Below are 25,980 nucleotides of genomic sequence, written 5' to 3'. Positions count from 1 at the left end.
CTGCATACTTCAGAAGAATCTCCGTGTGATTCCTGATACCCTCTGATGTTATACTTCAGTAGTTCTGGAGTGGAACTCAGGTGTGTGAATGTTTATGAAGTACCCCCCAGGCGATTTTGACGTGGGTGAGCCCTGGAACACAGGTACAGACAGTCCCACTGTGTAAAGAGTTTAGTGCAATCCCCACTTAAAGCCCGATGGCACAGACCACAGCCAAAGAAGGTGGACGATGGGGGGCTCTGGTTCCAGAACACAGAATCTTAACCGGGCCTGCGCCATCCACTGATACTCGCAAATAGGGTCAGCGCTGAGGCTGACCAGACAAGAGTGGTCACCTGTGATAGGACATGCTTATCGCTTGAGCATTTTCTAGCTTGATTCTTGAGGCTGAACCAGCAGGGCTGCCTTTTCCAGCCCACTGAAAACAAAGTTTATGCAGAGAAAAGTGGTAGAGCCCAACCCTCTCAAAAGGGAGGATCAGAGGACCTGCATTTTTAAGATTTTCCCCCCAATATTTAGGAGCCCAAATTGGGAAAGTTCAAAGGAAGAAAGAGAAGGCAGGGAGAATGAAGTGGAGAAGAGCTGAAACCTCTGGATCCTCTTCTGGTTTTGAATCTGGAGACTTTTGAGCTTCAGCAAGGGTTGAAATCCTGTCATTTGCTCCAGGTCTGTGAATTGAGTTGTATGTTAGTGGGGCTGAGAGAACATTTGACTCACTCAGCTGCATGCTTCCTGGAGATGTACACGTTCTTTTTTTCAGCTGAACGAAACGGTTATGTAATTGCATCCTTCTCATAATTATTGAGTAATTATATACTTCTTATAATTACTGAGTAATCATTGTTCTATAACTAGGACTTAATGTTACAACTAATTGTATAATTACCATGTATTAATGTTATCTGGGAAACTTAGAATAAAGTGGTACTTAATATATTTCCCCCTGCCATGCCATTTTCAAAGCTGGCAATAGTGTTCGTTTTACAGCCTGAAATTTGCTTCAAAGACAAACAAAATACAAGGGAAAAAAACCTCACCAATGTTTTCATAATAGATGTTAATTCATTGAGCTTACGATTGCACCAGGCTTAAAATGTGTAAAACTGTATTCTCCTGGCTTATTTTTATAATTTTCATTGTTGTTTTGCAGCTTACCATCTTTTGTAAGATGTGTACAGTTAATATTACTTTAGAAGCAATAGAGCATCTGTCTGGGTCTCCTGGGATAAACTGACCTTTTTGAAATTTTACAGCTGGGCATGTGACAGTAGCAGCAATTGTTTCAGCTATAACTGAAAATGTTTTTCAGGAGCTAGGCATTATGGGAACTTGAGAAGATCTTCAGATGTGGATAATGAAATTTGTCTTAGACCATGGTTAGAAGGGATTCATATTAATCTTAACCAAGTTTCTTGAGTGTAAGAACTAGGTCTTACTTGTTTGGTGCGTACCGTTATCAGCACCTAGCAAAGTCTACTCCCTGCATGCAGCTGGAGCTCAATAATCAAGTTGACCTGTTGTAAAGAATCTATGAAAGCTAGTGTAGCGTAATTTGGAAATGTCTTTTCAATGCATTAGGAAATTAGCAACAGCTACTTGTAGGTTTCATAACTTCTTCACATATGTATTTGTGTTGTCTATTCAAATTTGGGGAACGTAAAACCATTCTTAAGCTGTGAATATGTCTTTATCTTGTTTTACCAAGCATGAATAGAAATTATTAGTCCCATGTTTTAGCCCATAAGTACCATTTATTTTCTTTGGAACAAACCAGTCCTTTGCCAATTTCAAGTTCAGAGTAATAAATTCTTGCACTAACTAGGGGTTTCTTCTGTTCATGAAAAACACTTAACCTACCTGTGTATTTTGCAGCAATAAAATTCTCAGCTAAGTTCTCCAACCCAAAGTTATTATAAGTATCTTTTAAAAAATTGATATATTTTTAAAGTTACCCTTACCCATGCTCATAACTAGATATGAGTTCCTCTTTTTATCATTTGATCTTTATTAATTTTAGAGTTTGAAATACAACCTGATGGAACAATTGCCCAGTGGTAGTGAATGAGATTAGTGTTGTTTTATTAATTGAAGAACCTTAGAATTTTGATTAATAATATATTGTTGGATGGATGTGGGGGGGAATATAGTAGGTAGGTAGTTGAGAAACTAAAATACAGAGTGAATAATTCTTAATCACTTGCTAGTTCTAAACATCTGTCTGGAATGTATCTGCTGTATGGATTACAAGAAACAGTAATATTCTTAGCTGCTGTTGATGAACATCTGCTGTAAAGAAATCCCACTTAACCTTGGTAATAACATGGCAATTGAAGGAGTACTCTCATTCCTAGTTCACAGAAGAAAAACCTGAGGTTCAGAAATATTAAGTAACTTACAAAGAGCACGCTACTGAAGAATAAGGACAGGCTCAAATGCAGAAACTCTCTGATCACCAAATTTATGTACTTTCCTTTGCGCCATACTCTGCTAAACTATGTAAAAATATACTATTTTTGTAAATACTGTAACTGTTAAATTTTGTCTACTGTACAATGCAAGATCACTTTTCATATATGACCATATTTTACCTTTTAACACATTTAAACAATAAAGATTATATCAGTATCCAGGGATCTTGAAAATATGCTTTCCCCTTAAAGTCCAGCATCATGTGTGTTTTCTGTTTGCTTATATTTTGTAGAATTTATGTGGGAAAAATTAAAGGTACATAGTAAAAAGTGTTTTGGCAAAGGAAGAACGCTACTTGAAGTAAATATTGCTATTCTTAATTATTTTTTCTGTGTTTTAAGAGTAAGTATAACTGAATTTTACCAAATTAAGCAATATTTTGAAAAATTTGCCTCATGGAAACTTTTCGGGAAAGCATCTATCATAGAAAGTGAAATAAATGTTACAATACAGTTTTCGGTTGTAGCCCTATTTTTAAGCCTAATTTCTAACTCTCCTTAACCTTGAATGTAACCCAGTTGCCTAGAAGAGGGAGATAAAATATTGTTATCAGACAGCAGTATTTTCCTATGTCCTAGACATGCTAAGATTTGAGAATGGGTTTGCTGAAGTTTTGGAAGCATGGTAGTGGTAGGACGTGGTGATGCCTCGTTTATGGTGATTCTTATATACAGGTAGGCAACCTCTGCATTTACCCATAGAGCTAAAAAAATAAATCTTCTAATCAAAGTGGACACATATTACTTCCCATCCCTAGTGGCTTTTCAGGATATTTTGACCAAACCTGATTTAAAGAGGCATTAGATAGAAAGCAGTCAGCTCACCTTTCAAGCGAAATGAGCAGAAAATACACCAGTTGATAATAAGTGAAACATATGACACGTGCATTTGCGTGTACTGTTTATATCCAGAACCATTCCATTTGGGGGAAAAGAGTATGACTTCTTTCCAGTCTGCACATCAAAGAAAATTCAAGGATTTAAAAAAAAATCTCAAACAATTGTAAATAATCCATTAAGTGATCAATTTATATATCTGCCCGTAGTTTTACTTATAGGCATGATACTTGTGGTTAGGTTTCATACTGTCTTAGACTATCAGTCCAGTTATTTCAATCCCTGTGCTAAATAGATTAGAAAACATAATATTAACTGAGGTAACACTTCGGTCACAAAATAATAAAAGTATGCATGTTGATAATAGCACATGTAATGTCTCTCGGGGCATTGATATATAGTTCTGTTTAGTACTGTATATTTAGAAACCCAAGAAAATATTCAATAATAGGAGGAAAGAATCCTTAAGTATGCGCCAATTTAAATATTTTTCTTTTTTTAATCAGCAGACGACAACTACACTCTTCTGAATGGCACACAAGTCATGTACAGTAGTGAAGAGACCAGCCTTTCGGTGCTCATCGATGGGTTGGTTCCTTTTACTAACTATACAGTACAAGTGAATGTTTCAAATAGCCAAGGCAGCTTGATAAGTGATCCCGTAATGATTTCAATGCCGCCAGGGGGTAAGTCTATGAACAACGTTGGTATCTAAATGTATATAAATGCCCTAGAACTAAGTCTCCACTGAACACCTTGTTTATTGTTAGAATTAACTTTTTTTAGAACTTAGAGTCTCAGTTGTATTTCTGGTTGTTTTTGTTCTTGTTTGTTCTATTGAGACCCTTTTATTGATGTTGTTTCATTGAGACCACTTTCATCTCGCACTGAGTCTACATGATACACACATGTATCTCTTGCTTTATGCATGTTAAGAAGACTGGGAAATGCTTTTTTGTCTGAGACTTCATTTAGATTCAAAATTTATGTTTTCCATTTGTGGTTTAATTGTCTCATACAAGTGGTTCTCATTCCTGGTTTTTTGTAGAACTAGTTTAGAAGTATATCTAAACCTCTCATTTGACAGAAAAAAAAAAAAGGCAGAGTGAGGGTAATAGAATAGGAAAACTCTATTCACACCACTGGAAAAACATCTTTAAATTCCATGTCCTAATGATAAGAGTTCAATAGCATCATTTTCACATGTGAAATGCGACACAATCTGGCTATTTTTAACTATTTCTATGAAAAAAGATTTACTTATTCAGAATTATTGTGATCTGCAGTCAACTCCACCCTTGTTCTAACTATTTATGGGAACTAATTATTAAGAAGAAAAATCTCCCTTAGATTGATATGTACAGCCCTTGAACAGAAAGCATGCCTCAAACTAATAAGAACACGATTCTCGATTTGGTGTTTAGAACTGTATGTTTTTTGAAAATACCAAAGGAAAAGGACCCTAGGACACCCAGTGTTAGCCTGTAGCCCAGCTTCAGGATCCAGTGCGTTCTGTACTAAAGGATAATGTCCTTACCACATTAAGAGCATTCTGCAGGGCTGGATAAAATCCCTCTCCAGTCGTAAAGAGCATAAGAGCAACAAAGGTCTCATCACCAGAGGAAAATAAGGGTTAATCTACAATTCGTATGGAACCCCTCTTCCAAGGAAGAATTCATTACCTGCTGTGTCATAAAAACCACTCACTATTATCTACCTTTTATGACATTATAAGAATTAATGAATGGATATTTACCAAACAATTGAAACTCTAAATGGCTGAAGCCACATTGTTTAAGAAAAGAACACTTTGAGAGCGACTTTTGGGGCAGATCAACTCAGTTGCGTATGGTATGAACAAATAATAAAGAAGGGAATTGAATTTAGGTGGGTGCCTGTTTAAGAACTGAGACCAAAAAATCAAAACAAAACAAAAGAAACTTTGGATATTCCTATCTTCATTTTTCACTGTAACCCAATATGCTTGAAGGGATAAAAAATTGGGATGACTCTATACCTTAATATATAATACCCCTTGTTTATATTTAGGTATTAAAGAGTGATTAGTGCTTTAATGGAGATTTTTCCGTGGCATAGTGACATCTTAACAGAATACGTGGCATATTTGAGTTACATACTCATTTTCTGGCTAAACACTGATTTAGATAGTTTGTAATTTACAGCAATTTACGTTGCATTCATAAAAGGGGTGAATTTAATCCATTGTATGTTTAGGAATGTATGGCCTAATAATTTATAATATATGCGTGTGTGTATCTACGATTCAGTTAAACACAGCAAGCTGCCATTATTAACTCAATATACACTGTGCGAATATGTCTGTCAGTGGGTTACTAGAAGGGTTAATATTGTGCAAACAGGAGGAAACTGAATATTGTTTTATGGTGGTACAGTTGGACTGAAATCAACTGCTGAGTCTTATCTTCATCTCTGCTCTGTGGTTGCTTATCCACGTCATTATCATAATGCTCGGAAGCCAGCACTCTCTGGGCCTCATGCGATCGTTCACTGCATGTCCTCAGAAATCCAGAATTTGGGAGATGGCCCTCCACCAAAAGAGGAAGCAGAATGTCTTCAAAGACAGACAGTGATTTCCTCAAGTTTATTACAGCCATTAGGACATACTTCTTTTCATCGTTAGATTGTTGTTGATTACAATTAGGAAACTTACAGCTTTGAAATTATCTTTTTTATGACCTTGTGGCAGTTTAAAGGTGATACCTCATTGATTAAATAGGTTTTAGTTCATGCTTCCTTTTACTTAATGATCTGAAAACATATTATCCTGATTTACACATAAAATCATGCTGAAAAGCATGTGGCATTCACTAGAATATGTGTGTTTAAGTAGAATTAAATTAGTACTGAGAGTTATTAAAGAAATCTTCCATGCCTTTATCCAGTGGACTGTGTTTCATACTGAAATGAATAATAAATGAACCGACGCACAGAAGCGAACCAACTTCTGGGCAGAGAAAGTTCTATATGCTGTTTACTTTTCCATTATATTTAGATTGTTATCATTATTGCCATTTCCTTGATTTCAGTATTAGATCTTTTTTATGGTGATGTTGAATTCCTACTATCTTTCAATGCTGAATTATGCAAGATCTGTAATAACACCCTTAGCTACGTTTTCTTTCTAGTGTAGTTTAAAAACATAAGAATAGAAAGTCTGGGCAAGGCAGAACTGCTAATTATTTTTCTTTATCAAGTGTTTGCTCTCAAATGTGGCTCAGAAAAACTTCTTTTACCCCCTTCATCTGGCCAAGTCCTACTCATGTTTTAGGTTTCAACTTGGAAGTCAATCCATCGGGAAGTCATCTTTTACCAACCAAGGCTGAGATAGGACCCTTCTGTATCCCCAAGTTCAATCACATTATATTGAAATTGCCTGTCTCATCTGACTGTCACAGTCACTGGTTATAAGAACCTACACAGCAGGGACTATTTCTTATTCACATTTTTACCTTCAATGCCTAGACCAAACCTGACACATGGTAGGTGCATAATGAACAATTAGTGAGTGAATGAGTAAATAAATAAATCAGTCAAGATAGCTTAATTACCAGTTTTAAGTTGTAAGCTTATCATTGTTCAGGCCTGCTCAGACCTCATCTTCTACGTGAGCAACCTTATAGCCAGCTGTGGAAAAGGTGACCTCCTCTGTATAAAATTGTCCAGTGCAGAAATGTTGCGGCCATGCAGATGTAATTGTTAGCCCAGACTATAAGAAGGGCAGGAGTATTAGAAGTAAGAAATATTCTCAAATTGTACTAACTCATCACTCTGGTTCCTTTCCTATTGTAGTTAGTTTACTTAGGTAAACATAGGATAACAGACGTTGGTTAACACTGGAATTTGGGAGAGGTAAGGGGACATAGCACAAAGAATTTTACCCTGGTACATCATCTCTTAGTTAATGGTTATGAAACATCTTATTTGATACTAGCTCTCTCTGTTTTCTTCTGATGAGAAAAATGATGATTAACGTGCAGTTTTGTGTCTGCCAATTATACCTCAATAAGGCTGCGGAAAAGAAGTCCAACAATACCTAATTTCAAACCCTCGTTAGTTCTATCAGATCTTCCTTGTTTCGTTAATGATGTTTAATCAAATTAATCGTATTAAAAAAATGAAAGTCTTAACTTTGACCAAAGAAAAGGAAAATATGATTAAACAATATGATAAACACAAGTTATTCTGAAGATGGAAATTAAGACAAGTGAGATCATGAGACCAATAGCTCAGCACATAGAAGGACAGAGGCAAATCCCTATAGATCACATTTTTTATTTTAAAAATTCACTTAAAATATTATTTGGTCCACTGGAGGAGTTTTGGTCTTTTGTTTTCTTCTTCAGTTATGTAGCGTATCCTTACCCACTTGTGTGTACTCAGGCTTTTGTATTTCTACAATTACTATATTTTTAGGTTGTTTGTAATAGCGTAATGCTCCTATTTACCACTAAGATACTCTTAGAAATGAAGAATATATTGAATCCAAGCTCTTGAATAGCATTTATACTGCAAGTTCAAAAGTTCCAGGAAAAGAATTAAAAAAATAAAACAGACTCCAAATGTTAATCCATAAATATGAAACTTTCTTATGACCTTTACCCCTTCAAGGTCTGGAGTTACTAATGGGGTTAGGATTTCAACTCTTAATGGGGCTCAGTGCATTAGTGTTTTGTATGCATGGAATTCAGCATTCAGTTTAATAAGTGGTTGACATTGGTGATGTCCCTTAATTTGCTTAAATCTAATTGGCTCTTTTATCAGTCAAACCTGTATGGATTGGCAATTGATCAGAAAGGGTCAGCCATGACTCCGCATGTAGTTAAACGATGGAACCACTAGTTAAAGTCACAGTTGCATGATAATAAGCCAGGGAAGAACAAATGAGCTTAGAGGAAGAAGCCAAAGAAGCTTAGAAGTTTTGCAGGATCTTCAAGTTCAGAACAAAGGCATTGTAGAGTATATAAATTTTAAATACACTGCATTTTGCCTCCAGACTTAAACCTTTTTTTCCAGATGAACTGAAATCTTGTCTGAAACTGTCTTTGTTACATCAAAGAACTACTCAGAAAGCTAAAAGAGACAGAAGAAGCATAAAAGGGCATAGTTTAAAATGATTAGTGACAAATTCCATACTGACGGGCTAGAAACAGATTTTTTATGAAAGTTTTCTATTTTTCCAAAAGAAATATTTTTCTTCTGTTTATCTTTTTCTGAACTGCTTTATTGTCACAGTGAAAGGAACTCGGAACTTAATCCAGTTTTCTATGACAGTAAACAATTTGTCATTTACACCTTAAAATTGGTAAGAATTATTATAATCTAAAAACTTCATAAAAATACTAGGCTTGAGGAATGTATTCCTTTTCCAACGATGTGATATGAGAAAAGCAAACACTAAAAGAAGCAAAATGGTTGTGAGTGGTTTCTTAGAGTTTTAGTTTCTCTCTCCTTGTCTTGACCTCCCCTCCAACCTAAAACATCCATGAAAGAAAAGGAGTGAAATCCATTTGGAATTAACACTTAGACACATTGTAAAAGCATAGACTTTGGAATCCTACAAACTTGGATTTGATTCCCCTTCTTTTACTCACTGGCTGAGGGACTACAAGCGAATCCACAGACCTCTCTGAGCTTCATTTTGTTCCTCTGTTAAACAGGCGTGATGATAATTACCACCTGATAGAGGATTCAACAACAGTTTATGTAGCACGCTCAGCACAGTGCCTGTCTTGAATATTTGGTGCTTGCTATTTTCTTTGTTCCTACTAGGACTCTTTTCTGGCCTCTTGCAATATTGTGATCTAAAGTAAGAAATATGTAAGTGGGCTTGGTACCTGTTTCTGGCAGAGCTCCTAAACCCCTTGGAATTTCCTAAGCACAGAGAGTCATAAAAGTCTCTTTTGTTATGCTGATGAGATGCGTTCTGGAAAGCGCCCAAGGACAGAGGCGTGTTGCCAGAGGAGCCGACCACGTGGTTAGAAGATTGGAACTTTCAATCCCACCCACTCCTGACCTCTTGGGAGGGGAGAGGGACTTGAGATTGAGTTCAGTCCCAAATGGCCAATGAGTTAATCAGTCACGCCCTGTGATGAAGCCTCCATAAAAACCCAAAAGGATGGGGTTCTGAGAGCTTCCAGATTGGTGAATACGTGGATATTGGGGACAGTGGGGAGTTCAGCAGGGCATGGAAGCTCCGCGCCGTTCCCCACATTCTTTGCCCTGGTGTCTCTTCCATCCGGCTATTCCTGTGTTGTATCCTTTGTAATAAATCAGAAACCTAGTGAGTAAAAGGATCTCCTGAGTTCTGTGAGCCACTCTAGCAAATTAACAGAACCCAAAAAGGGGATTGTGGGGACCTGATTTATAGCCAAAGTATAGGTAACAACCTTGACTTGCCATCCTGAGTTGGAGGGGGATCATTGGAACCTTCCATTTGGTCAGAAGCACAGGTAACAGTCTAGGCTGTGAATGGCATTAGAGGTGGCAGGCAGGGGGACTGGAAACGAGCAGTCTTGCGGGACTGAGCCCTTTCCCTGTGGAATCTGATGCTATCTTCCGGTTGATAGTGTCAGAATTGAGCTGAATTGTAGGACACTCAGCTAGGTCCAGAGCTTGGCTTAGTGACATGGGGGAAACCACCCCCCCCCAAACACTTTGGGATTGAGTGTGCAGAACCCTTTTACCTCCAAAGGCTGGAAAATGCCCTGGAGGGAGGGCAAGTGAAAAATCACAGTTTTTGACACATGCTGGGGAGACCAGGATAATTTTGTCTGGCTGTATCTCTATCCCTTCCTACTTTAAGCCCTCAGAGTGACATGGGTGACATAAATATGGCCAGCCCAATAGCCCTGCTCAGGGGGGGTTGTGATGTGTATTGGATGATGAAGCAAGAAGGATGAGAAGTGATTTTCCGTTTGAAATAGCTTAAATATCTACCTCTATGACCTCCGGATCATAATTTTCAAGTGATTTTTACATCAAACTCTCATTGCTTATCTTGGGATTTCAACGGGCAGAAAAGCAGCACATTTTTTCTTGATAGATTTCTCTTCTGTATTCATACTGAGCCACTTATTAAATACAATTTTTTGGATTATTTTTTCATTTCCATTATATGTATATTTTTATTCATAAATAAATGCTTTTATAACTTTGTTAATGCTAGGCCAAGAGAGAATTTTTTTGGTAATGTTTTTTCACCTTTTCCAAATTTTCTTCACATACATCTTTTTTAAAAAGTTAAATCTTGGAATTTATTTCATTTTCAAAAGTGAAAAAAAAAAAGTTTATTTCATTTTTCACCAAATAGGAAAGCATAGTAATTGTTCAGTAAATGCACTTTTGAACAACTAAGTGAAATATTTGCTTTTTAAAATGTAACATATATTTTTTGCCCAATAATATTGCTAAAAGAATAATGTCACCCACTGATTTTTCAGAGATCAAACTGCTGGATTAATTTTCTTTTAGATTTTAAAAGACTGGAATTCTCTTTCAGTTATGTATTACTGTGTACTCAAACCATCTCAAAAACTTAGCAATTTAATACAGCCACTCTATTATTTCTCGTGATTGTAGGTAGTTGTCATTTGGGGAAAATACAACTAAGTCTACTGGTGACCGCAAAACTTAGCCTTTGGACTAAAACAGTTGACTATCCTTCCTGGTATGTTACAGAGTAAATGGAAATTTTTTTATTAATCCAGCAAGTCAGTTAAGAGTAGGTAGGTCAAGAGAGTACCAACTATGCAACAGAAGGAAAGGAAATGCTTTAAAGGAAGCAGAATGATGATTGCCCTGGGAGCAGCCTACACTCTTAGGAGGGGTGGGACAGTGCTATCAAATCTCTTAGGTTAAATGTTACAATAGCTTTGCCTTTAAACAAAAGAAAAGAAAGGAAAAATAAATCATTGACTATAGTCCTTCAATTGATTAGGGACTGAGTCTCAGACTTGTGGTATGACTTGCACAGTAAACTTATTTTTCTCCTTCACTTTCTAAAGGAAAGAACTGAATTTTCTTTCCTTTTTTCTCATCTCACCTGAAAGCCCTAAGACCTCAGGGGAGTGGACGGTAGGTAGCGCTATGGAGCAACTATAGGGAAAAAGATGTCATTTTTATGAGAGGATGCCCAAGAGAATTAGGAGCAATTAGAAGCTCAAAAATCAGGGGTAGGCCAAAAAATAAATAAGTAAACAAGAGTTGCAAATTCAAGCTTCATTTTATCTTACACTTTCTCTGTAGCTGTAGCAATGAGAAGTACAAAATATTGCCATGCCTTTTCAAATCTGTTCAGTACAACGTCAAGATGCTATTTTTTGTTTTTTTTAATGAAATTAATAATCCCCCAAAATATAAAGTTTGCTTGGAGTGTGCAAATATAGATACCATTAGCACATGTTTTCCATTTTTCATCTGCTCTGAATCTACTTTGAATTATTTGCAAGATGTAAGTTGAAACTTCAAGGTGCAAGTGGTCAGGAGATACTTAAAAATGGAAAGAATGCAAAGGAATCTAAATTTAAAAAAAATAAGCTGTAGGTTAGAAATTGAAATAAACAAAAGGCCAAGATGGTATCTTACCTTATACAGAGGGCAGAAGGAAAGATGAGTTTAGCTGCCTTTTATGACGTAAAAGCCACAGTGAAGACGTAGGATTGTGGGGAATAGCATTCGTTACAAGAGCATTCTACAGCATAAACACACGGTTTGTCTTTACCTTCAGCATATTAAAAGCTACACGATTTATATTACAATCAGTTCATATGAATCTTTAGAACAGTTGTACAGAATGTTCTACTTCTGTGTGTGTCTTCCAAATGTGCTCTTTTTCCCCTGGAAAAATCAACCCCTTCAAAGTGATGAGAGAGGCAAATTCAATGAATAAAAAGTCTCTAAATTCTTAGTAAAAGAAACAGTGTGCTTTTGGAAACACATACCAGGGCCATTTAGTTGAACCTGTGCTTTCTCCCAAGTAGAAGAATAAAACCAAATGTATAGCTGCCCCTATTTATAACTGTCTTAAACAAGCTCTCATCCCTTTGTGAAAAACCTTACCTTTACCTTCTTAGAACTGATAGTTTACTTACCCTGCTCTGTGTCTCCGTGTGTGTTTGTAAAATTACATAAGCCAAAGACAAGGAGACATTTCTATTTTACAACTTGTGGAATTTTCCTCACTTTCCATATTCACCATCTTGGCAACGAACGTCCTGCTTATAAAAACATTGTAGAAAGAAACTAACTTCTGAGCCAGGAAGAAGACGAGGGAACTATGAAGTGTGCTTGCTGTGGACTCAACAAGCCTCTAGCAAAGGGCTGCCAGCCTCCCACATTTGCATACTCTCCTGTGGTTTGTATAGAAACACACAGGCCCACACATACAATTAAGTGCCATCTTTGGAGCATCCTGGCGCAAGAGAGAGACGAAAAAAAAAAATCACACTTCTACTTTACCAGGGGAGAGGGATGGGAAATATCCCTTTAAGTTCCATTGATATTGAAAGATCATATTTTTAAGAAGAATAAGTACAATTCCCCTTTCTGTTTTTTATTTTTCTCTTGGAATAAAGGTTTATCTATAACTTTAAGGTTAAAAAAAATCATGTCTGTCTGACTGGCTCTGCAGTTTGAAAGCAACTTGAAGTTTTATTTGAATTCTTATAGTGCCCTGAAGAAAGTTTTGCTTTTTTTAAAAAAAATAATCTCTTACTCTTTTCTTTTTCCTTTGTTATCATAGATGGACTCTATGCCTGTCTTGCATAAAATTCTATGAGCATTTACCTGTCTGCATAATTTTTTTTTTACATCTTTATTGGGGTATAATTGCTTTACAATGGTGTGTTAGTTTCTGCTTTATAACAAAGTGAATCAGTTATACATATACATATGTCCCCATATCTCTTCCCTCTTGCGTCTCCCTCCCTCCCTCCCAACCTCCCTATCCCACCCCTCTAGGTGGTCACAAAACACCGAGCTGATCTCCCTGTGCTATGCGGCTGCTTCCCACTAGCTATCTATTTTACTTTTGGTAGTGTATATATGTCCATGCTACTCTCTCGCTTTGTCCCAGCTTACCCTTCCGCCTCCCCATATCCTCAAGTCCATTCTCTAGTAGGTCTGTGTCTTTATTCCTGTCTTACCCCTAGGTTCTTCATGACATTTTTTTTTCTTAAATTCCATATATATGTGTTAGCATACGGTATTTGTCTTTCTCTTTCTGACTTACTTCACTCTGTATGACAGACTCTAGGTCCATCCACCTCATTACAAATAGCTCAATTTCATTTCTTTTAACGGGTGAGTAATATTCCATTGTATATATGTGCCACATCTTCTTTATCCATTCATCCGATGATGGGCACTTAGGCTGTTTCCGTCTCTGGGCTATTGTAAATAGAGCTGCAATGAATATTTTGGTACATGACTCTTTTTGAATTATGGTTTTCTCAGGGTATATGCCCAGTAGTGGGATTGCTGGGTCATATGGTAGTTCTATTTGTAGTTTTTTAAGGAACCTCCATACTGTTCTCCATAGTGGCTGTACCAATTCACATTCCCACCAGCAGTGCAAGAGTGTTCCCTTTTCTCCACACCCTCTCCAGCATTTATTGTTTCGAGATTTTTTGATGCTGGCCATTCTGACCGGTCTGAGATGATATCTCATTGTAGTTTTGATTTGCATATCTCTAATGATTAATGATGTTGAGCAGTCTTTCATGTGTTTGTTGGCAGTCTGTATATCTTCTTTGGAGAAATGTCTATTTAGGTCTTCTGCCCATTTTGGGATTGGGTTGTTTGTTTTCTTGTTATTGAGCTGCATGAGCTGCTTATAAATTTTGGAGATTAATCCTTTGTCAGTTGCTTCATTTGCAAATATTTTCTCCCATTCTGAGGGTTGTCTTTTGGTTTTGTATATGGTTTCCTTTGCTGTGCAAAAGCTTTGAAGTTTCATTAGATCCCATTTGTTTATTTTTGTTTTTATTTCCATTTCTCTAGGAGGTGGGTCAAAAAGGATCTTGCTGTGATTTATGTCATAGAGTGTTCTGCCTATGTTTTCCTCTAAGAGTTTGATAGTTTCTGGCCTTATATTTAGGTCTTTAATCCCTTTTGAGCTTATTTTTGTGTATGGTGTTAGGGAGTGATCTAATCTCATACTTTTACATGCACCTGTCAAGTTCTCCCAGCACCACTTATTGAAGAGGCTGTCCTTTCTCCACTGTACATTCCTGCCTCCTTTATCAAAAATAAGGTAACCATATGTGCATGGGTTTATCTCTGGGCTTTCTATCCTGTTGCATTGATCTATCTTTCTGTTTTTGAGCCAGTACTGTACTGTCTTGATTACTGTAGCTTTGTAGTATAGTCTGAAGTCAGGGAGCCTGATTCCTCCAGCTCCATTTTTCGTTCTGAAGATTGCTTTGGCTATTCGGGGTCTTTTGTGTTTCCATACAAATTGTGAAATTTTTTGTTCTAGTTCTGTAAAAAATGCCAGTGGTAGTTTGATAGGGATTATATTGAATCTGTAGATTGCTTTGGGTAGTAGAGTCATTTTCACAATGTTGATTCTTCCAATCCAAGAACATGTTATATCTCTCCATGTATTTGAATCATCTTTAATTTCTTTCATCAGTGTCTTATAACTTTCTGCATACAGGTCTTTTGTCTCCTTAGGTAGGTTTTCTCCTAGATATTTTATTCTTTTTGTTGCAGTGGTAAATGGGAGTGTTTTCTTGATTTCACTTTCAGATTTTTCATCATTAGTGCATAGGAATGCCAGAGATTTCTGTGCATTAATTTTGTATCCTACTACTTTACCAAATTCATTGATTAGCTCTAGTAGTTTTCTGGTAGCATCTTTAGGATTCTCTGTGAATAGTATCATGTCATCTGCAAACAGTGACAGCTTTACTTCTTCTTTTCCGATTTGGGTTCCTTTTATTTCCTTTTCTTCTCTGATTGCTGTGGCTAAAACTTCCAAAACTATGTTGAACAAGAGTGATGAGAGTGGGCAACCTTGTCTTGTTCCTGATCTTAGTGGAAATGGTTTCAGTTTTTCACCATTGAGAATGGTGTTGGCTGTGGGTTTGTCATATATGGCCTTTATTATGTGGAGGTAAGTTCCCTCTATGCCTACTTTCTGCAGGGTTTTTATCATAAATGGGTTTTGAATTTTGTTGAAAGCTTTCTCTGCATCTATTGAGATGATCATATGGTTTTTCTACTTCAATTTGTTAATATGGTGTATCACGTTGATTGATTTGCGTATATTGAAGGATCCTTGCATTCCTGGAATAAACCCCACTTCATCATGGTGTATGATCCTTTTAATGGGCTGTTGGATTCTGTTTGCTAGTATTTTGTTGAGGATTTTTGCATCTATGTTCATCAGTGATATTGGCCTGTAGTTTTCTTTCTTTGTGACATCCTTGTCTAGTTTTGGTATCAAGGTGATGGTGGCATCGTAGAATGAGTTTGGGAGTGTTCCTCCCTCTGCTATATTTTGGAAGAGTTTGAGAAGGATAGGTGATAGCTCTTCTCTAAATGTTTGATAGAATTCGCCTGTGAAGCCATCTGGTCCTGGGCTTTTGTTTGTTGGAAGATTTTTCATCACAGTTTCAATGTCAGTGCTTGTGATTGGTCTGTTCATATTTTCTATTTCTTCCTGATTCAGTCTTGGCAGGTTGTGCATTTCTAAGAATTTGTCCATTTCTTCCAGGTTGTCCATTTTATTGGCATATAGTTGCTTGTAGTAATCTCTCATGATCTTTTGTATTTCTGCAGTGTCAGTTGTTACTTCTCCTTTTTCATTTCTAATTCTATTGATTTGAGTCTCCTCCCTTTCTTTCTTGATGAGTCTGGCTCATGGTTTATCACTTTTGTTTATCTTCTCAAAGAACCAGCTTTTAGTTTTATTGATCTTTGCTATCGTTTCCTTCATTTCTTTTTCATTTATTTCTGATCTGATTTTTATGATTTCTTTCCTTCTGATAACTTTGGGGTTGTTTTGTTCTTCTTTCTCTAATTGCTTTAGGTGCAAGGTTAGGTTGTTTATTCGAGATGTATCCTGTTTCTTAAGGTAGGATTGTATTGCTATAAACTTCCCTCTTAGAACTGCTTTTGCTGCATCCCATAGGTTTTGGGTCATCGTGTCTCCATTGTCATTTGTTTCTAGGTATTTTTAAATTTCCTCTTTGATTTCTTCAGTGATCACTTCATTATTAAGTAGTGTATTGTTTAGCCTCCATGTATTTGTATTTTTTACATATCTTTTCCTGTAATTGATATCTAGTCTCATAGCATTGTGGTTGGAAAAGATACCTGATACAATTTCAATTTTCTTAAATTTACAAAGGCTTGATTTGTGACCCAAGATATGATCTATCCTGGAGAATGTTCCATGGGCACTTGAGAAAAATGTGTATTCTGTTGTTTTTGGATGGAGTGTCCTATAAATATCAATTAAGCCCATCTTGTTTAATGTATCATTTAAAGCTTGTGTTTCCTTATTTATTTGCATTTTGGATGATCTGTCCATTGGTGATAGTGGGGTGTTAAAGTCCCCCAAAAGTGAATGTGTTACTGTCGATTTCCCCTTCTATGGCTGTTAGTATTTGCCTTATGTATTGAGGTGCTCCTGTGTTGGGTGCATAAATATTTACCATTGTTATATCTTCTTCTTGGATCAATCCCTTGATCGTTATGTAGTGTCCTTCTTTGTCTCTTCTAATAGTCCTTATTTTAAAGTCTATTTTGTCTGATATGAGAATTGCTACTCCAGCTTTCTTTTGGTTTCCATTTGCATGGAATATCTTTTTCCATCCCCTTACTTTCAGTCTGTATGTGTCTCTAGGTCTGAAGTGGGTTTCTTGTAGACAGCATATATATGGGTCTTGTTTTTGTATCCATTCAGCCAATCTGTGTCTTTTGGTGGGAGCATTTAGTCTGTTTACATTTAAGGTAATTATCTATATGTATGTTCCTATTCCCATTTTCTAAATTGTTTTGGGTTCTTTATTGTAGGCCTTTTCTTTCTCTTGTGTTTCTTGCCTAGAGCAATTCCTTTAGCATTTGTTGTAAAGCTGGTTTGGTGGTGCTGAACTCTCAGCTTTTGCTTGTCTGTAAAGGTTTTAATTTCTCCATCAAATCTGAATGAGATCCTTGCTGGGTAGAGTAATCTTGGTTGCAGCTTTTTCTCCTTCATCACTTTAAATATGTCCTGCCACTCTCTTCTGGCTTGCAGAGTTTCTGCTGAAACATCAGCTGTTAACCTTATCAGGATTCCCTTGTGTCTTATTTGTTGTTTTTCTCTTGCTGCTTTTCATATGCTTTCTTTGTATTTAATTTTTGACAGTTTGATTTTATGTGTCTTGGCGTATTTCTCCTTGGATTTTTCCTGTATGGGACTCTCTGTGCTTCCTGGACTTGATTAACTATTTTCTTTCCCATATTAGGGAAGTTTTCAACTATAATCTCTTCAAATATTTTCTCAGTCCCTTTCTTTTTCTCTTCTTCTTCTGGGACCCCTATAATTCGAATATTGGTGTGTTTAATGTTGTCCCAGAGGTCTCTGAGACTGTCTTCAGTTCTTTTCATTCTTTTTTCTTTATTCTGCTCTGCAGTAGTTATTTCCACTATTTTATCTTCCAGGTCACTTATCCGTTCTTCTGCCTCAGTTATTCTGCTATTGATCCCATCTAGAGTATTTTTCATTTCATTTATTGTGTTGTTTATCGTTGTTTGTTTCATCTTTAGTTCTTCTAGGTCCTTGTTAAATGTTTCTTGCATTTTGTCTATTCTATTTCCAAGATTTTGGATCATCTTTACTATCATTATTCTGAATTCTTTTTCAGGTAGACTGCCTATTTCCTCTTCATTTGTTAGGTCTGGTGGGTTTTTATGTTGCTCCTTCATCTGCTGTGTGTTTTCTGTCTTCTCATTTTGCTTATCTTACTGTTTTGGGGGTCTCCTTTTTGCAGGCTGCAGGTTCGTAGTTCCTGTTGTTTTTGGTGTCTGTCCCCAGTGGCTAAGGTTGGTTCAGTGGGTTGTGTAGGCTTCCTGGTGGAGGGTACTAGTGCCTGTGTTCTGGTGGATGAGGCTGGATCTTGTCTCTCTGGTGGGCAGGTCCACGTCTGGTGGTGTGTTTTGGGGTGTCTGTGCACTTATTATGATTTTACGCAGCCTCTCTGCTAATGGGTGGGGTTGTGTTCCTGTTTTGCTAGTTGTTTGGCATAGGGTGTCCAGCACTGTAGCTTGCTGGTCGTTGAGTGAAGCTGGGTGCTGGTGTTGAGATGGAGATCTCTGGGAGATTTTCGCCCTTTGATATTATGTGGAGCTGGAAGGTCTCTTGTTGCCCAGTGTCCTGAAGTTGGCTCTCCCACCTCAGAGGCACAGCACTGACTCCTGGCTGCAGCACCAAGAGCCTTTCATCCACACGGCTCAGAATAAAAGGGAGAAAAAGTAGAAAGAAAGAATTATTAGAAGTAGAAAAAAGAAAGAAAGGAGGGAGGGAGGGAGGGAGGGAGGAAGGAAAAAAGAAAGAAAGAAGATAAAGTAAAATAAAATAAAGTAAGATAAAATATAATAAAGTTATTTAAATAAAAAAAATAATTATTACAAAAAAGAAAGAAAAACAGACGGATAGAACCCTACGACAAATGGTGGAAGCAAAGCTATACAGACATAATCTCTCACAGAAGCATACACATACACACTCACAGAAAGAGGTAAAGGGGAAAAAATCATAAATCTTCCTCTCAGAGTCCCCCTCCTCAATTTGGGATGATTCGTTGTCTATTCATGTATTCCACAGATGCAGGTACATCAGGTTGATTGTGGAGCTTTAATCCACTGCTTCTGAGGCTGCTGGGAGAGATTTCCCTTTCTGTTCTTTGTTCTCACAGCTCCCGGGGCTCAGCCTTTGATTTGGCCCCGCCTCTGCATGTAGGTTGCTGGAGGGCGTCTGTTCTTCGCTCAGACAGGACGGGGTTAAAGGAGCAGCTGCTTCTGGTGATCTGGCTCACTCAGGCTGCGGGTGGGGGGGGGGGGTAGGGAGGGGCACAGAGTGCGGGGCGGGCCTGCGGCGGCAGAGGCCGGCGTGACATTGCAGCAGCCTGAGGCGCACCATGCATTCTCCCGGGGAAGTTGTCCCTGGATCCCGGGAACCTGTTAGTGGCGGGCTGCACAGGCTCCCCGGAAGGGGGATGTGGATAGTGACCTGTGCTCGCACACAGGCTTCTTGGTGGCGGCAGCAGCAGCCTTAGCGTCTCATGCCCGTCTCTGAGGTCCGTGCTTTTAGCCGCGGCTCGCGCCCATCTCTGGGGTCCGCGCTTTTAGCCGCAGCTCGCACCCGTCTCTGGAGCTGCTTTAGGCAGCGCTCTTAATCCCCTCTCCTCATGCACCAGGAAACAAAGAGGGAAGATAAAGTCTCTTGCCTCTTCGTTAGCTCCAGACCTTTCCCTGGACTCCCTCCCGGCTAGCCGTGGTGCACTAGCCCCCTTCAGGCTGTGTTCACGCCACCAACCCCAGTCCTCTCCCTGCGCTCCGACCGAAGCCCGAGCCTCAGCTCCCTGACCCGCCCGCCCCAGCAGGTGAGCAGACAAGCCTCTTAGGCTGGTGAGTGTCGGTCTGCACCAATCCTCTGTGTGGGAATCTCTCCGCTTTGCCCTCTGCACCCCTGTTGCTGCGCTCTCCTCTGTGGCTCTGAAGCCCCCTCCACCGGCCGCAGTCTCCACCTGCAAAGGGGCTTCCTAGTGTGTGGAAACCTTTCCTCCTTCACAGCTCCTTCCCACTGGTGCAGGTCCCATCCCTATCCTTTTGTCTCTATTTATTCTTTTTTCTTTTGCCCTACCCAGGTACGTGGGGACTTTCCTGCCTTTTGGGAGGTCTGAGGTCTTCTGCCAGCGTTCAGTAGGTGTCCTGTAGGAGTTGTTCCACGTGTAGATGTATTTTTGGTGTATCTGTGGGGAGGAAGGTGATCTCTGCTTCTTACTCTTCTGCCATCTTCCCCTCGTCCTGCATAAATATTTTTACAAAAGTGAGATAACTTCTTTATATATCTTAGGTACTTAAAGACCATATTTCCAATCTCTTTTCCTTAAGAACTTCAAGAAGATTCTTACTGTATCTCTACAAAGAGATATAGATCAGAGTCTAAAGGTTCTCTACAAACTTAACGAAGTATACATTGTGACGGCAGTGAGCAAACAGCCACTATGATATTCATGATTATGAATTAACTGAGCTAAAGGAAAACAGAAATGTGAGGGCGTCTAGCACACATTTTTTGACAGCACTCCTCTTTACACTTTGATCATCTTGGAACTTACACCATCTTCCATTTTTACTTAAATGTTTCATATGTATGTATCATGCTTATCTACTGGAGTATAATTCCTTGGCAAGGACAGAATGAATGGATGGGTGGTGATGGATAGAGGACTCATAGTTGATTTTCTCTCTCTCTTCTCTCACTTGCTCTCTCCTCCCTCCCTCCCTCCCTCTCTCTCTCCCTCTTTTTCTTTCTTTCTTTTTCTTTTCTTTTCTTTTCTTTCTTTCCAGATCCCTCTCACCATTTACATTGCCTCTGGGCACATTCTACTAAATTAGCAGTGCTGTAACAATGGCCTTGTGTTATTTTTGCATCCAATATGCCATCACCCTTTCCATCCTCTTTTGCTTACAGTGCTCCAGTTTCCCTCTGGGCACCCTGGACCCTCCCATGCTAAGAACATCATAAGCCCCTGGCCACAGTAATTGTTTTCAGGGATTACAGATGTTCCAGTCAGAGTCAATGAGATGCGGTATAGCCAACAGAGGCATATGTCATGCCCTGGATTTTAACCTGGGATTCAGTTGAATCTGCCACCAGTCGTATTGCCCCTCAGAAGGTCTGAAAAGGTAGCCAACATGGAAAAAGGCAGAGCAGATCTGAGGGAAGGAGGTAGACGCGATTCTGGTGATACCATTTGATCCCATGAATGTGATTCTGCCGAAAATCAGCTTTTTCCCTGGATTATTCCATCACAGGGGCCAACCCCTTTCATTATTTAAGCCTGTGTGTGTTAGGTCTTCTGCCACTTGAAAACAGAGGAGTTTAAATCGCAAGATGTTTGAGAGAAAGGAAAAAGTAGTGAGCTTTAGAGAAATTTCATAACTTCTTGAAAATCATACCAAACTCTGGCAGCTCAACATATGTGTTTGCTTTTGTTCGAGCTCTCAAGTGTGTAAACCTCAGGAAGCAAACCCGATGTGACATGAAGTAACGACCTTGATGATGAAATTGAGGACACCGTTCCAAAGGTGTTCCTCTGAAGCTCTTCATCTGGCAATCTTCTGAGACCCTTCTCCACTGCTTTCAGCTCTAGCAATGATGATTCTTGCAGTAATTAGCTCTTTGGCCTGAGTTAACTAACTTTACTTGACTGTGATGCAGGCTTCTCATCTCTAGAATGACAGACTTGACCTAGATCAGTGGTTCCTGTAGTGTGATCCCAGACTAGGACTATCCGTGTTCCCTGAGAACTTGTTTGAAATGCAGATCTGGAACCCCACCTTCAACCTACTGACTCAGAAATTCTGAGGCTGGGGCCAAACAACCTGTATTTTCATAGATGACCCCCACCTTGTGTTGTTGGAGTGCATGCCCAAGTTTGAAAACCACTGGACTAGATCATTTTTAAAATATCTTCAAATAAAAAATATGACGTGATCCTATCTATGGCTCTATGCCACACTTATCACTGGCAACAGAATTACGGAGGGAAAATAAGTGGAACGGGCCCCTGCGCTCAATGTGTCTTTGACTCTAGAAGCTCCATTCTCAAGACCTGAGGCCTTTCCAGTGGATGGGAGCCAACATATTGCTCCCAGTCTCCCTGAGTGGGGCAGAAAGAGATACCATGGATGACCAGTTTCAGAGGCTGAGTCCTACCTGTGGCACAAAAAGCAACAGGTGTGGAGTTTTGTGCCCTAAGGGGCACTAACCGGCCCTACCGTGAAGACACTGTCAGCTGAATTTCCTCAGCTCTTGAATCCCTACACAGAACATCTGCTGGAAGGAACCCCATGTAACTAAAGCCTGAGTCTGCTTCCTGTGGGGAATTTTCCTTAATGAGCGTCTGGTGGCTTCCCCTCCTCTGTGGGATTTTTAAATGTGTTTCCTCAAGTCAGTGACGTCTTTATCCTGGATTCCAGAGTTTGCTGGCTATCAGACCTCATACTTAAGATTCTTCCTTCTAGGAGTTCACAAATACAACTCCACAAAGTTGGCTGAATTTGTTTTCCAGGTGCCTAGACAACAGTTAAAATGATGTGGTATTTTATTTGATAAAAATTATTTGCTTTGATATAATGACTTCTCAGATAGTACTTTCTAGATGCAGGTGTTGTTTTACATATATTAACTCATTTATTTCTTGAAAATTTTATGAGGAAAGGGATACTATTATCCCTACTTACACATGGGGAAGCTGAGGAAAAGAGATTGGCTTGCAACTAGTTCATTACGGTCAGGCAACTAGTAAACGGCAGAGACCATATGCAAACCTAGAGACTGGCTACAGAAACCTGGTTCTGAGCCACTGCACTCTTATCTGTTTGAAACACCTTCCACTGACCATTTCTATGCGGCTTGACTCTCCAGTGGTACCAAATATAATTTCAACAGAATTGTTTGGTTGAAGGATCAGGTGTTCAGAACCTGTTGCCAGTGAACTAGAGAGCTGTTCTCACTTGGCTTCATGACCCAAAAATGCATAAAGTTTACAATCTAATGAGAAGAAGAAAATTCAATTAAAACAGACTTTGTATAGCCTTACAAAGAAGTAAGCAGAAGCAAAGTTATGGAGTTGACCAGTTGGAACATCCTTTCCCAGCGTGTGGATACAGACACTTACTTGCCCACCAAGTATTTCGACCAACTTCTTTCATATTCCCCCATGACTTTATATCTAAGATAAACTCTAGTTAGAAGAAGAGAATATTAAAATAACCTCATATTTATCTATTTAGTAGAAAAGACGCTTTTAACTTTTCTGAAAATTTTTCTTTTTCTCAATTTTTAGCTCTCAAGTGACATGAGTGAAAATGTACACTTCTTTCTTTGGCTCGTAATAGAAAATTTAAGATTTCAGATTTGAATTGCTTTTGTGTAGGTGTACAACAGACAGTCTCATTAGAACTTGTGAAAATACATTTATCCCAAACACTAGTGTGTAAGAATGGTGTCATTATTGCTAATGACTAAATTGTCCTCTCTTTGGGCCTGTATTAAAATTGAATTTCCTGTGTTAATGCTCTCTATATATCAAGGGAAAGGAATAGATGTGATCTTCTGATTGTACATAATTTACACTCTTATAAAGAGAGTCTGAATTTATCTAATGATGTTAATTTTGGAAAGATTTTCTAAATTCATAGAAAGAGCAAGAAAACTCATATTTGTAAAAAGGAATGACTGACTGAATAAATCTTTTTCTCCCCATGCTAAAACAATGTTTCAAGAACAGATTAAAAAGCACCTCGGTCAGATGAGGACACTTAATTCCACGTGGAATATTGGCGAACCCAGGAGTATGAACAGTATGAGCATGTAGGGGAATCGTTCCCTGGCATGGTCTCAGGAAGGACCTTCTGTGTCTTCCTGGCCCTCAGGAAGGAGGACCACCTTCCTCATGAAAGCCTGAGGTTGAGGGTATATCCACAAAAGAAGGCTTGCATCTCGTTCACATGTCTGACTCTCTAAATCAAGGAAGCGTGTGTCTTAAACTGTGTATCTGTTAAGCACATTGACTGCAGCATCTGTCAAACTATCTGACTTTGAACTTCACCACCACCCACCACCCCCAGCATGTTCATTTATTGATCAAGTGACCCCAGGAAAGTTATCTCCTCTCGAGGCCTCAATTTGTTCATCTGAAAAGTGATTTTGTCATCACATAACCATCCTCAGTGGGTTTTGGTTAAGGGAGAAAGGATGTGTGTGCCCTGGGAAGATCAGCTGGCATAGAAGTAAGTGCCTGACTATTTTTTTAAAGAATCGAAAGCGTGACATATAATAAGCACAAAATATACATAAACTATCACTAGTTAGGTTGAAAATTAAACCAAGCCCCAAACATCGAAATGTTTATTTTCCTTGATGATTCCAACCATCGCCTCTGAAAGCCACATGGAAGGAAACAGCAGACTGGTTGTGGTATATTAAATTATAAGTGAGGACTAATTTGAGAATCAAAGATGCTCTCTGGGAGATATCACGCCACTGATAGGAAAGGCATTAGCTGTCTCCCTCTGTCTCATGTATTTGTACTCTCTGTCTTGGAAATCTCCTTCCCCACAGTTTCGGGATCTTGATGTTTAATTTAACACAGAGGTCTCAGAGACGCACAGCGGGGGGTTGTTCCTGGTATTTCTGGCATTGAGGAAATTGAAATGTACATGTTTTTTCTCATGTATCAAAGACAGGCAAGAATCTAAACTGACATTTTATATCAAATGAATTATGAACTGTGTACTTTGTACCTAAGGGACCAACAACTAAATTAGAGTTTAAGATTAAAAAACAGAGAGAGAGACAAAAATAGGTTTTTAATAAAACATACAGTTATTTCTGCTATTCTGTCTCTTGGTGACATGGCCAAACACAGTCCTTACTGTAGAATCAGTGAATTGATGCTGGCTAGGCTAAAATCTCTAAATTTTAAATACATTTGTGTTTAATGTATTTAAATACAAGTGTATTTAAATCTTTAAAATTTAAATACATTTGTCCGGTGAAACATTCTTGATAATCTGAAGTTAACTTTTCTCTTTTTGTCAATCCTTCCTTGCTTAGAAAAAAAATTAAAAAGTAACATTTGCCAGTTCTTACTTCCTGAGAAAATATGAGATTAGAAGTTGCTTGAGGGAAAAAAAAATTGTATCCAGGATAAAAATGATACAAAAGTACCATATTCTTTATCTCCTCTGTTTATCTGTAATTCCTACACACATATACACTCACACACAAGCAAATTAACCTTGTGATTAAGAGCATGGATTCTAAAATCAACCAGATTGGGTTCAAATTAAGGAATTAAGTTATACACTCATATATGCTTTGCCTCATTTTTTTCTTGCCATAAAGCGGGAGAAATGGTAGTAAGTACCTCATAAATTTGACACTGAGGGAATTATGTATGCTAAATGCATGCAAAGAATATAATACAGTGCTGGTCACATAGTAATTGTGTATTACTTTGCAAAGGTATATCCTCCAACCATATGTGACCAGAATGGATAGCAACAAACTAGCACCCCCTTTTTAATGGCTACTGATTCCTGAAGTAAAGGAAACATTTGAATTAAACTTTTAAGGTGAAGGAGGATCCTGTCATGTTTATGCAATATACCCAATAATCATTTTTGAAATTACTGATTGAAAATTCTTGGGAATTGGGGATGATCTATGCTTCCTTTTTCTAGGCAAAGCTCTGTTTTGATTACCATGCTACTCTTCAAAAGTAGGTATTGTAATTTGTGCTACATATACATTAAAAAAGTGTTATTAATATATATATATATATTTTTTTGCATTACACGGGCCTCTCACTGTTGTGGCCTCTCCCGTTGCGGAGCACAGGCTCCGGACGCG

The 25,980-nt window shown here is 38.4% G+C and overlaps 1 protein-coding gene across 1 annotated transcript in view; it reads left to right on the top strand.

The window, feature by feature from the left end:
* Window positions 1–25,980, top strand: part of USH2A (usherin) — a 737,336-nt gene that overhangs the window by 404,930 nt on the left and 306,426 nt on the right. The window contains exon 28 of the mRNA XM_060127145.1: window positions 3,812–3,991. Within this exon, the coding sequence (XP_059983128.1) occupies window positions 3,812–3,991 (180 nt within the window). The remainder of the gene's footprint in view (window positions 1–3,811; window positions 3,992–25,980) is intronic.

The sequence above is a fragment of the Lagenorhynchus albirostris genome, chromosome 2, assembly GCF_949774975.1.
Source record: "Lagenorhynchus albirostris chromosome 2, mLagAlb1.1, whole genome shotgun sequence".
NCBI lineage: Eukaryota > Metazoa > Chordata > Mammalia > Artiodactyla > Delphinidae > Lagenorhynchus > Lagenorhynchus albirostris.
The sequence above is the reverse complement of the archived record's forward strand: the minus strand, read 5'-3'. Positions and strand labels throughout refer to the sequence as shown.